The sequence below is a fragment of the Onychostoma macrolepis genome, chromosome 22, assembly GCF_012432095.1.
Source record: "Onychostoma macrolepis isolate SWU-2019 chromosome 22, ASM1243209v1, whole genome shotgun sequence".
NCBI lineage: Eukaryota > Metazoa > Chordata > Actinopteri > Cypriniformes > Cyprinidae > Onychostoma > Onychostoma macrolepis.
The window spans coordinates 15,420,350-15,434,955 of NC_081176.1; the positions used below are offsets into that span (position 1 = coordinate 15,420,350).

General features: G+C 32.8%; 1 protein-coding gene across 2 annotated transcripts in view; it reads right to left on the reverse strand.

The window, feature by feature from the left end:
- zranb3 (zinc finger, RAN-binding domain containing 3) overlaps nt 1–14,606 on the reverse strand; it is a 79,314-nt gene that overhangs the window by 12,512 nt on the left and 52,196 nt on the right. For both annotated transcript variants that reach the window (XM_058759639.1, XM_058759640.1), the window contains 4 exons: nt 9,241–9,480; nt 7,303–7,409; nt 1,565–1,666; nt 1,306–1,448 (listed from right to left, as the gene is read on the reverse strand). In XM_058759639.1, coding sequence (XP_058615622.1) covers nt 1,306–1,448; nt 1,565–1,666; nt 7,303–7,409; nt 9,241–9,480 — 592 coding nt within the window. The remainder of the gene's footprint in view (nt 1–1,305; nt 1,449–1,564; nt 1,667–7,302; nt 7,410–9,240; nt 9,481–14,606) is intronic.

Here is a 14,606-nt window from a genome sequence, read left to right on the forward strand (position 1 = left end):
ACTAAGTCAGAAAAGCATTTTTTGCAGTGTATATTCTGTGCTTTGTCCCATATAGGTTATTATTGACAAATAAATTTGTGTGTGTTGTACTTTTTAATTTAATTTTAAAGTTCTTTTATAGCACTTGGTCATCTTAAACTGTGTTTAAATGTGGTGTATAAATGAACCTTGCACTTACTACAATGATGGTAATAATTTAATGAATAAGCTTCAAGTGAACTTGAGAGAGAGAGAGAGAGAGAGAGAGTGTGTGTGTGTCAGTGTGAGAGTTTGTGAGTGTGTGCGTCTGCAAAAGTGTGTGCGTCTACGAGTGTGTGCGTCTGCGAGTGTGTGCGTCTGTAGTGTAGAGAACAAGTTCTGACATTCAAACAAATCCTGTTAAATTTTCTGATTTGTATTGTTCTTTATTTTTTATAAATTATTTATTGTTCTGGCAGCTTAGGTGGCACTTTATTTAAAAAAAAAAGTCTATATATTTGGCAGATGTAAAGCATACATGTGTATGTTTTTTGTGTTACTCCATTTTTATTTTATTTTATTATTATTATAACAGCTCAGGGATGTTCAAGGAGCAACATGTTTGTGCACTTTCTAAAGATTTTAGTTCTGTTTTTTCTGCTTTTCTTGGGTTTTTTGTGTTTTTATCCGATTCATCGATTAATCGAAAAAATAATCGACAGATTAATCGATTATTAAAATAATCGTTAGTCGCAGCCCTAAAAACGTGCATATTTGACAATCACTAAAGAATCACTAAACAGCTGTCATGAAATCTCACTTCTTGTACACTTTCATTAAATTCTTAATTTTCTATTAAAAAAACTAAATAGGGGGAAAAGTCTGGAAACACAAATATTTTTCCAAACTCTGCTTTCTTTTTTCCATACTTTTCCAAACCCCATAGGAACCCTGATTTAAGTTTAAAACATATTCAAATATAAACCAGGTATTTTAAATTGCATTAATATTTCACAATTTTACAGTTTTTTGATACTTTTGAACATAAGACTTTCAAAAATATAAAAATGTATACCAACCCCAAACTTCTGAACAGTAGTGTATATATTACAGAAATAGATGAAAAATGTGAAACTAAACTATAAACTAAATTATAATATATAAAATAAAATAAAATATATAATTAAAATAAAACATAGGTCCCATGACTTTAATGATTAAGTTTAACATTTTGAGTGTGGGGGAAAACAAACAAACAAACAAAATCACACTTAATTTGATTGACACCCACATCTGAGTCAATGAGATTCAGATCCACCCACACGTGTGTATGTGTGTGTTTCTTGCCTGGAGGTGCTGCTGTGCCGGCGCTGGGATTGAGTGAGCTCCTCTAGCAGCAGGATGGGGCTGTGAAACACTCTTCCACTCTTCCTCACCATCCTCTGCCTCATCGCAGTCAGAGAGCTCCACTCGTGCACGAATCGCACAACCTGACACACACACACACACACACACACACACACAGATGCGTTTCAAGAAATCTGATGAAACAGTACTTGAAGATCCCGTCACACACACACACACACACACACACACACACACACACCTGTCTCCTGTTCTCGCTGTGATTGAATTCTGGTGGCAGTTCCTCCCAGTTCTGCAGTCTGATATCCAAGGGAATGAAGTTACTGTGGAGCGGGAGGCCCTCCTGTAGAAACACACACACCAAACTCAGTGCTGAGCGACCATATATACTGAATATTTACTATATGTTTAATATTTTATTGATAATATAAAATTAAGCAGCATTGTGAGTATCGCGATTTATTTAACTGTTTTTATTTGACGTTTCCTCAAGACTCTGCTGGTGGACTAGTTTTAGGCTCTGCACTTGTTTTGAAATTTGATTAATTTCTGTGAATCAGTTCCTTTAAACTGCTAGTTTCAGTGAATTTGTTCAAAATGATTCAATGAATCATTTCTGTCATCACTCAAAAGAGTTCATTGAAGTATCTGTGGGGCATCTGATCAGTTTTTAAATGTTTCAGAAAAATGTAAGTACAGAAGTATTTTGGTGCACATAAAAAAAAAAAAAAGATTCAATAACTATATTCAGCAAATAAGGAAAAAGACAGTTATTTATGAATATATAAATATAAATTGCAGATATTGCAAATACAACTAAAAGTGATCAACTTAATTCACATGACTAACTACCACAGATAAAACCGATGAAAAGGGTAGAACAGAAAAAGATCAATTTAAATTGACTTATTTTATATATTTATCAAATAATTTGACAAAAACAAGATATAATTAAAAAATATAGAAATTAATTATTGAAACCACCTAACCAGTAATGTTATGATTCACACTCACAGCTAATGAAAATCCATAAAATATACAGGTGCTGGTCATATAATTAGAATATCATCAAAAAGTTGATTTATTTCACTAATTCCATTCAAAAAGTGAAACTTGTATATTATATTCATTCATTACACACAGACTGATATATTTCAAATGTTTATTTCTTTTAATTTTGATGATTAGAGCTTACAGCTCATGAAAGTCAAAAATCAGTATCTCAAAATATTAGAATATTTACATTTGAGTTTGAATAAATGACCATCCCTACAGTTTAAATTCTGGGTATTTGTTCTTTGAAACCACAATAATGGGGAAGACTGCTGACTTGGCAATGATCCAGAAGACGAACATTGACACCCTCCACAAAGAGGGTAAGTCACAGAAGGTCATTACTGAAAGGTGTGGCTGTTTACAGAGTGCTGTATCAAAGCATATTAAATGCAAAGTTGACTGGAAGGAAGAATTTGGGTAGGAAAAGGTGCACAAGCAACAGGGATGACCGCAAGCTTGAGAATACAGTCAAACAAAGCCGATTCAAACACTTGGGAGAGCTTCACAAGGAGAGAACTGAAGCTGGAGTCAGTGCATCAAGAGTCACCACGCTCAGACGTCTTCAGGAAAAGGGCTACCAAGCCACTTCTGAACCAGAGACAACGTCAGAAGCATCTTACCTGGGCTGTGGAGAAAAAGAACTGGACTGTTGCTCAGTGGTCCAAAGTCCTCTTTTCAGATGAAAGTAAATCTTACATTTCATTTGGAAATCAAGGTCCCAGAGTCTGAAGGAAGAGTGGAGGCACAGAATCCATGTTGCTTGAAGTCCAGTGTGAAGTTTCCACAGTCAGTGATGATTTGGGCTGCCATGTCATCTGCTGGTGTTGGTCCACTGTGTTTTCTGATGTCCACAGTCAACACAGCCATCTACCAGGAAATTTTAGAGCACTTCATGCTTCCTTCTGTTGACAAGCTTTATGGAGATGCTGATTTCATTTTCCAGCAGGACCTGGCACCTGCCCACACTGCCAAAGGTACCAAAAGCTGGTTCAATGACCATAGTGTTACTGTGCTTGATTGGGATCTGTGGGATATTGTCAAGAGGAAGATGAGAGACACCAGACCCAACAATGCAGATGAGCTGAAGGCCACTATCAGAGCAACCTGGGCTCTCATAACACCTGAGCAGTGCCACAGACTGATCGACTCCATGCCACGCCGCATTGCTGCAGTAATTCAGGCAAAAGGAGCCCCAACTAAGTATTGAGTGCTGTACATGCTCATACTTTTCATTTTCATACTTTTCAGTTGGCCAAGATTTCTAAAAATCCTTTCTTTGTATTGGTCTTAAGTAATATTCTAATATTTTGAGATACTGATTTTTGACTTTCATGAGCTGTAAGCTCTAATCATCAAAATTAAAAGAAATAAACATTTGAAATATATCAGTCTGTGTGTAATGAATGAATATAATATACAAGTTTCACTTTTTGAATGGAATTAGTGAAATAAATCAACTTTTGATGATATTCTAATTATATGACCAGCACCTGTATATTTACTAAATATAAATTTTCTTATATTTTTAAATAATTAAAATATAAAAATACAATTAAAACAAATTAATGTGAAATAAACAAAATCATTTATTATAAACACAGAGGATGAGAGGAGCGGATGATATAAACACATTTTTAATTATATGTACATACATGCATACATGCACACACACACACACACACACGTACATATATATAAATATAATTATAATAATATAATATCTTATTAATATATATATATATATATATATATATATATATATATATATATGTATGTGTGTGTGTGTGTGTGCACGTGTGTATGTATGAAAACATGTGTGTAAAATAAAATTTAATTAAATTAAGAACCACCAAACCAATAATGTCATGATTCATAGTTAATGAACATCTATAAACTATATTTATTAAATATAAATTTAATATAATTTTTTTAATTACAAAATAAAACATTACATTAAAATCTAAAATACAATTAAAACAAATTAATGTAAAATACACAAAATATATAAAATTATTATAAACATATTAAAATTATATTATATATATTATATATAATTTTATTTTGTGTGTGTGTATATGTAATGTACATATATACACACACACACACTATATATATATATATAAATTAGGGCTGTCAATCGATTAAAATATTTAATCACTATTAATTGCTTGATTGTCGTGAGTTAACTCGCAATTAATCACAACTTCATCACACATTTTTATTTGTTCTAAATGTACCTTAAATTAATACGTTTCAAGTTTTTAATACTCTAATCAACATGGGCATGGACAATGCGGACACTTTATGCAAAATATGTTTATTGTTAGTAAAACCATACTCAACAGAGCATGAAGACTAGACATGTTTCAAAGGTCATAGATGTTTTTCATAGAACTTGTTCATGTCTATTAGACACATGAAGGTTCCCATTACTTCTCTTTCTTTGCACTGAGCAATTTACTTACACAAACCTGTTTACATTTTCACATGACAGGGCAGCTCACTTCCTCTGAACATGCAAAATGTACATTTATTATTTATTATTGGATTTGTTTGCCTCTCTGTGCCACATACTGTAATTTGAAGCAGCCAAATTCTCAATAAAACTGTTTTCATTGATTTATTTTACTGTTTCTGTTGTCAGACAACGGAACGAATATGAAATTGTGACTGAAACATGACCCATTAAGACTACATAACCAGCTCTCCCTTCCAAGATGTTAATCTGCACAAAAATCCTGATTTAGCCTATAATCGAGCCGTCGTCTGATGAAATTAAATAGGCTACACATATGATAAAGACAATAGCTGTGCTGTGATTTTGGCTATACTTGCATGTAAAATTAGAGAAGCAACATAATATCTGTTTTAACTGAAAGCGCTGCTCCTCTCAGCCGCTCGCTGAACAGAGCAGACGTGAAGAGAGAGAAAAAGAGAGGTGTGTGTGCAGCTGGAAAGAGAGACCTTGCGCTCGTGCGGCGAGTCTCAGAAACGAAATAAGGTTTGGGCAAACCCTAAAGATTGGTCGCTAGGCGCTTTAAAAAAAAAAGAAAAGAAAATCAAGTTGCTAAAGGGGTCTGAAAAGTCGCTAAGTTGGCAACACTGTCAGCATCTCCATCCATTTCTCCAACTATGGGCGAGGTCATGGGTCAAACAGAAAATGCGTGCTGCGTTAATAAAATTAGTGCCATTAAAATTAATTTGCGTTAACGCATTAACATTCATTTTGACAGCCCTAATATATATATATATATATATATATATATATATATATATATATATATATATATATATATATATATATATATATAGTGAATACTGCCTGAAAAACATTAGAACACTATACCACAACTCTAATGCCTATGCCAAACAAAATATTTACATAAAAATAGTAATTAATAATAATAAAAACATATAAATCAGTGCAGTCAGAGAATCTAAAAAAGTAACACTGCTGTTACTTTAAGTGAGAAATATGAATATGAAAAGAGACCCAAAGGTCGTCCCTCAAGGTCATGATGACAGCGAGCCGTGTTCACGCGAGCGGAGAGACGTTCATTAAAGAGCTGCCAATCACAAGAACGGCCCTTACAGGCAGCGGTCCAGTTTTCCTCCACCAGCTGGACCGCCGTCCCACAACGTCTGTCCACAGGGAAACAAAAGATTACATTTCCAGCCCACGGCAGGCATCTTTTCCAGCTCTTCCTCTGTCTTCCTGCTAAACTCCACCATTCATCACTGCTCGGCTGAGATGGCCTCAGGAAAAGCTCTTATTAAAAACCAACCCGGATAATATTTCTCAATCAAAGTCAATTAGAGGCCCCCTGCTTATATCTGCTTCCATTTAATACAGTTGCAGAGAACTATAAGAATCCCGGTGTGTTGCTGTACAAACGAGGACGAGAGATTTCAACACTTTATTTGCCCTCAGATTAACACTGGAAGCTCTGGCCATCAAACCGTGTGTTCAAGACTCGATCCAGAGAACATTTAGGGCCATTTTCATATACATTTTTTAAAATAAAAGTAATATATTTTTTTAAAATATTAGGACCTGCTATATATATATATATATATATATATATATACATACATACATACATACACACACACATATATATATATATATATATATATATAATATAAAATATTACATACAAACTGCTAAATTATACAAAAAAATATGAATGTAATTTTTTTAAACAAATTTACATTTTTAATAACATTAAACACTTCACATGTATTTAATTTTTTTTAAGTATTATGTATTTATAAAATGACATTTATATTTTATATATGTAATTAACGTATAATTACATAATTCTACATATAAAATTATACATTTTATTCTTTATAAAAATAATTTTTAAATAATATAATATTTTAATTATAAAATTCTACATTATAAACAAAAATGCATTCTAATTAAAAAAAAAAAATTACATAAAAATCTAAAAAATATTTAAAATAAAAATGAGGCCAAGTGTAAATCTCTTTGCTCAACTATGAACGAAACAATCTTTACTATTCCATACCAATACTAATCCTCACTAGTGAAGCCAGCTAGTTAATCTAGTTTCTTTTCTGCAGTGCTTTAAAGGAGATGATTTTAGATCAACTTTTCAAACTGGTTCAAACTCTGAATTCAGCCCCAAGCACAGTCATTTTTTTCAGTAAAAGAACTGAATCAAACACTTGATTTGATTCACTAAAACACAGGATTCATTAGAACTGATTCACAGAAATAAGGTGCCATTTCGATGGCAAGATACGTTATAATTAAAACTCACAATGCTCAGGAAATGTCAAGAGTCAAATAAAATGCTTTATCGCAACATTCGTCATGTTAGGCGACAAAATCTTGGCAAATATAACGTGAATATTGAATACACTGCAGCTGCTTGGGTTTCTAACACTGTATACCTTGTCGTAGATGTAGATCCTGTCGGTGTTTTTGCTGGCGCAGAACTTCAGACTGTCGTACACGGGAACAGAGTCGTCTGACTCCTTTTGAATGTGAATGTCATTAGCTATCAGAGAGAGAGAGAGAGAGAGAGAGAGACATGATGGGAAAGTCGTAGTGACTAATAGGAGGAGAAAAAAAGAGAGCAGGGCAATGAGAGGATGAGGAGCGGATGATCATTATGCTCCTGATAAAGGTCAGGTGACGCGAGCGCTAACGAACGCTGGAATGCAGCAGGTACGCAGTGACCTCAAACGATCCCGCGGCTTGGAGAAATCGGATTCGTCCGGATTTCGTCCCACAGAGCTGTTCTACATTCATTTGGGTCAGGCTTGCTGCAAAGACGCCCCACGAGGCTTAGTTACCAGAACCCTACTGCGGTCTAAAATAGCCGAGCCGTCGCTGGCTGGCCAATCACAACGTGTTATTAAAGAGCCATTATGCTTACTGTATGCTGCTGGGAAGCTGGGATTCTGTGCGCGCGTGTCGTAAAGGTGGGCGTTAAGACAAACCCTGCAGTGTCTGAAAATTGCACTCTTTATAAGAAAGGTGAACGCTCGTCGATTGTCTGGCTTTGAAATGGCCTGTTATTATCCATGTTTCATGCAGACGTGCTCTTAGCTGCGGTGACGCAACTGTGAAATTGTTCTTAGAAGGTAATTTTGATCATCGAGGGCTGATATGTTCTCTTAAAGAGCGCAATGGGAGATATTTCGCAAAGGGTGCAAGCTTCTCTTTGCTGCTTTTCGGATTCGATGACGCCCGAATTGCACGTCTTGTAACTCGTAACTTTATATATAAAAAAAGAAAACTTTGGCAAAAAGTCATTCGGGTCTGAAGGTCTGTCTTATAATTATATTACTTGTATAATCTCCAGCTTTTATTGCATTTTTTTTTAATCTTTTTTTTTTTTTTTTAAACAAAATGTAATATTTTTAAATAATATAAAATATGAAATAACTGTTAAATTACACATAAATTATATCATTTTTATTTTTTATTAATAAAGTAAGCATTTTAAAAAATAATATAAAATAGATAAATATACAAATAAAATTATGAATACATTTGAAATATATATTGAAAAATAATATTAAATAACTGTTAAATTATACATAAAATAAGATTGTATTTTAAATAATATAAAAGATTGATAAATATGCAAATAAAATTATGAATATTTTTTAATAATATAAAATATTAAATTATAACTGTTGAATTAAACAAATTATATATAAAATAAAATTGTATTTTTTTTATAAAAAATGTAATTTAAAATAATATAAAAGATTAATAAATACACAAATTATGAATATATTTAAAAACAAAATTTAAAATAATAAAATTAAAAATGTCTGGAGTTTCTGTATAATTGGCACGGAAATATCTCGTAAGTGTCTCATAACTAATTGCTTTTGTAGTATGGGGAAAAAATTTGCTTTAACATGGATCAAAACTTGTATGACAAAAAAATCATATAAGTTTTAAGGTGAAAATTACTGCAAATATTGGTTTAAAAAAGGCACACAGTCATCAGCTTTTACAGTACATAAAAAACGATAACTGCTTGACTTTTTTTTTGACTATCCAATATTGCTTGGATATATTTGATTTTATTTGTATTTTAATATTTAATATATTAAAAGGCATTTATTTAGTTTTTTAAATTAAATTATCATTCAATGCAATATTCTTGTAAAACGGGCTGTTCACCTTCAGAAGTTAGTGTCGAGTGCTTTAGTTTAGTGTTGGTTCTTCATACTGGTTATTTGACACTTAAAAACAATCAGTATCACTCATAAACAATATCGGTTGATCTAAAGTAAATGATAAGAGAATTTACATTTTAGGATGAATTATTCCTTTAACGTGTTGGCGGCAGCGTGTTTGAAACAGACCTGGATCACTGCAGGAGAGAGTTTGTGAGGTGAACTCATTCTTTTGTTGTGTTTCTTCAGATTGATCCATGTGTGTTTCTGCCACATCCGGACTGGCCTGTAGGTTTGGACGTGTGTGTGGAGTTTGTGGGGTGCTGGGGGTGGCTGGTTCGTTTTCTTGGTCTGAATCAGAGATGCAGATGGTAGTGAGCGATGAGGAGGGTGAGGGGTGATCCGGTAATGATGAAGATGTGCTGGGAGCTAACAGAGAGAGAGAGAGAGAGAGATGGAGGATGAGTTAAATTTATGGGGGTCAACATCGGTCCACTGTTATAAACGATACCTCAGTTCTGTTTCAACTTGATATTCACATTTTACAACACAAAACTAGTCTAATATAAACTGATATTTCACCCAAAAATTTAATTATGGCTTAATGACTGTATTACTTAATTTCTTTCTTGGAACACAAAAGAAGAGGGTAAAAATTTGTAAATTATATTTACAAATTTAATAATATTAAATACTAAAATTAAATAATCAAACACAAATGTATTATATATGAATATAATAATTAGCATCATGTACTTAATGAGTTAATGAATTACTGTAATTTTAAATATATTTATTGCTTTTAACTAAATAACAAAAATAACTAGTTATAATGACACAAACTTATAGCATAAATGCTCATATACATTCACATGCAACAATAAACAGGCCAGAAATCCAATATATACATGCATATACACAAATACCCATATACACACAAATACACACATAAATAAAATTAATCAAATAATACAATAAAATAAAAATAACTAAATAAAGGCCTCCTAGTACAAAACATTTCCGACATATCTTCACATATCTTTTATTATCTCATCAAATATATCCCCGTTATCCAAGCATCTTCAAAAGCCTTACATCTGCCTTTAATAATACACATTGAATAACTGTAATTTAACTGTAGTATTATTTTAATTAAAAATATATGCTAAAATTAAATATCCAGTGTGTTAAGTTTTAACTTTCATAATATTTTAATAAAAATACACTATTATATAATACAATATCCAATTTTATTATATGAAAAATACAATAAATAGAATTACTGTAACTTTATTATTTTTAATTAAAAATATATACTATTAATCAAAAATCCATTTTATTGAGTCTTAAGGCCATTGCACACTGAGTGTGAAATTTTTGCACGTTGAAAAATAAATACGACCTCACGTTGTGTCAATCACGTTTACACACTGTTTCCGAAACTTTCGTCCATCATAAAAAAATTCGGATCGGGTTCGATTTTCTGCTTTTTTCGCATCCGTAGCAAGCATTTAGACTCCATTTAGTACTGTTTTGCTAATTGTTTTGCAACTGATTAATTAATACACATCGGACTCGGTGTGCAAGGTTTCTGTGCGTGACAAATTTTTAGGATAACGAATATGAAAAACGCATACGAAAATTTCAGACTCAAGGCCACTGCACATTTTCGTCTGAAATTTTTGCACGTTTAATAATAAATATGACCTCACATTGTGTCAATCACGTTTACACACTGCCTCCGAAACTTTCGTCCGTCATAAAAAAATAAAAATATTCGGACCAGGTTCAATTTACTGCGTTTTCACATCCGTAGCAAGCATTTTGATAGGAAATGATGACGAATACGAAAAATGCATACAAAAATTTCAGACTCAGTGTGCAAGGACCTTTAAATTTTTTATTTAATAATTAGAATTGAATAATAATTAAATTAAATTGTGTTTTTGATAAAACCGTACTATTATAATTTTATTATATATTAAAACAATGGCTTTTTCTATTGAGTTAGTTTTTTAAAATAAATTACGATTAATTCATTCAATTTGATTAATATACAATTTTATTTTATATATATATATATATATATATATATATATATATATATATATATATATATATATATATATATATATATATATATATATATATATATATATATATATATATATTTATTTATTTGATTAATATACTATTAATCAAATGTTAAATTTTATTATATATATAAACATTATTTATATATTTTTAATTAGAGTAAAAAATAAAACACACACACTATATATATATATATATATATATATATATATATATATATATATATATATATATATATATATATATATATATATAGATAGATAGATAGATAGATATAATTATTGATTTCATGTGTTGCTTGCATAAATTACTGTTATTTGTATTTTGTTTAAAAAAAGATATTCAACTATTTAAAAGGCTTTCTTTGAATTAAGCATGATATTAATCTTATCTAAAGTAGGCCGGTCACCTTCAGGAGTTAGTGAAAAAAGCTCATTGTAAATGCATGGAAAAGAGCGACCAGGACATTATTCGCAATTTCTCTTTTTGCGAGCATCCAAAACAGCATGGGAGTGAGCAAATGATTCAATTTTCCTTTCATTTCTTGAGCTAGTCTTTAATGTGGGCCTCTGGCCGGGCGCTCACAGCCACAAAGGGCCATCACAGTTCTCTGCAGTCGTCTGACGGGAAGAACGCTAACACGCGTCGAGCTCACCGAGCGAGGAACAGATGCTGTCTGTTTTGCGTTTGACTGATTTCCTTCCCTCAGACCAGCAGTTTCACATCTCTCTGCCATATGGCGCCACGGGACACGGCGGGGGGAAAAAAATACGGTCTACATTTAAAGCCTCCCTTGTGCCCTTCCATCTCAGAAAAGCATCTTTACGATGTGGAGGCGCTGAAATACATTATCTGTCTCGTAACTGTTGTCTCACCGTCTCCCTGAGGGAGCCGATCGTCAAAAACGTGACAGGACGCTCGGTCCGTAATGACGAAGTTTTGATGTCGGCGGTTTATTTGGATCCGCGAGGCTGTGGAGGAGTTTGATAATTACGATTGTCTTCCTTCGAGGGCCGCTAATGAATTTCCACACCTCTGATTTGCTCGTTCGCTTTCCCTTTTCGGATTCTAGCGCTCTTCTTTTTCACACCATCCCCTCCGAGCTTTGCATTACCCTTTCTTTCTTTCTTTCTCGCCCTCTCCTTCTCACTCTCGCTCTCACTGAAAGGTCTCGTATGGATCTTCTAAAATGTCAGCTGAATTTGTGAGAAGCCGAATAAAAGCTCCACTGCTGTGCTGTCTCTTAACGAGCCGGCTTGCCGAAAGAAAGCCAGACACTAGCAGAAAACAACTCCCGCTGCGTATCTGAACCCTTATCACTGTCTGGAGTGGCTCTGCGGTGCCACCTTTGTGGCCGCCGATCTGTAACGGTCCAGGACGGATGGCTAAAAACTTGGATGAACCGAATACTGAAAGGTTCAAACCGGGAATAATATGTAGAGCATGCACCGGTTTCAAAACATGAAATTGGATGATATGAGTTGTGTAAATGGGCACCATCGTGACTACAGATCTGTTGAAAGCAAGGGCAAATGGATAAAAATGCCATGTTTAAAAACATTCGCTTTCTTGGATTCATTTTTTTTCTTTTTCAAAAGGAAGAAAAAAAGGTTTACAGAAGGTCGAAATGAATAAAATGATGCATGATGGGATTTTTCAGGGGACAGCAATAAATAAATTTTTTTCTCTGCAAATTTACAACACTCGTGATCAACAGGGCCAAACAAACTGTCTTAAAATAATAATTACATATTTTTATTAAACTTAACTAAATTTAATAAGAAAATATAAAAAATAATAATAAAAAAATCTAAATAAATTAATTATAAGATATATACATACATGCATACATATACACACATATATATATTTATACAAATTTTTATTGCAGATCTATAAAAGTATATGGAAAATGGCTTAATGCCACTCCAGTATAGTCTAAAAATCAATAATAATAGCAAACATATATTTTTAAGTTGTTTTTTTTTGTCTGTACATTTATAAGTGGCAGAAAAATAATTGCTTTAAAAACAAATAATAAAAATAAATATAGTTTTTAAATAAAATTATTTTAAAAAACAAACAAACAAACAAACAAACAAACAAACAAATAAAAATCAAAATAAATTTAATAAATAACATTTTTGCAAATTTATGATTGTGGATCTATAAAAACATAGGACAAACAGCTAAATACCACTCTCTAAAAAAATCGAAATAAAATAAAATATAAAATATATATTTAAAAAAAATCATTAAATATCATCATGCATAGGCTTTCTAGTATTAATATGATGCTACTATAGCAACACTTTAGGACAGTCCATTTCACGGAGTCACATTTTAATTGTTACATCTGACACAAACTTGTGCAGCACTACTGAGTAAGCTAAAGGTATGATTAAATAATTTTTAATGATAAATAGAGAGCTAGATGATCGTAGTTAGTTGATTATTTCGCTGTATTGTTATCGTTTATTGCTGTTCAAGTTGTTCTTATATAAAATGGTGCATCTGTTAAATGGGTCGCAATGAATGTTATGTCAGGGAATCGGTGACCAATGGTGATCAATGAGCTTGTGTTTCGTGGTAAAGCAGACACAATTGAGTATTGCTGGTGGTTGTGGTGGTATCACTTGTCTGTATTTGTGGTAAAACTGCTGACTAAGACATTTATTTCCTGGATGTCAGATTTTCGAAATTGTTGGCTATGTGATTTAGTTTTATTCAATACTCCTCCATCTATATTTGTTAAGTAGCTTTTAGTAGGGTCATTCACTCTGAACGCATTTTTTATTCCACTGCGGTACTTTTCCATTGTATTTCAATGTAAATGCGCTACTATGGGAGTCTTTGAATGCTGCGCTCTCGTCTCAGGTCATTATAACAGCCGGCGCGTGACGGTGTAAACAATGAGTAAAGTATACGTACGACAGATCGCTTCCGCGCATGCGTCTACTATGCCAGAGTACGTTGACGTGCCATACGCTGGCTGTTGTGAACACGCTCAGGACAGTTGGACATTGCGGTGGATCAGAGGTAAAAAATTATATAAATACTGTTCAGTTTCTTGCACACACCGATCATTTAGTGTCTTAAGACCTCAATGTATCATCCCGAGCCGCAGGGTTTAATTTGGTTTTGTCTGTGTATGTTTTTTTCTCTCTCAAAGCCGTGAGTCCCATTGACTGCCATTATATGACTGACAGGCTGCAACAGTTTGAGTTAAAAATCTTCGATTGTGTTCTACTGAAGAAACAAAGTCACCTACATCTTTCATTTTTGGGTGAACTATATCTTTAAGTGACTTGCCTTGTTAAATACAGGTTAAATTGAAAAAGAAATGCATGATGGGAGTTTCTGGAGGACTACAGTGAAGTTTTGAAAGTATAAACACCTTGAGTTGTGTAAATGTGCTCTATTTGCCCATGACAGCGTTTCGATCAAAATTCTTGGTGTCT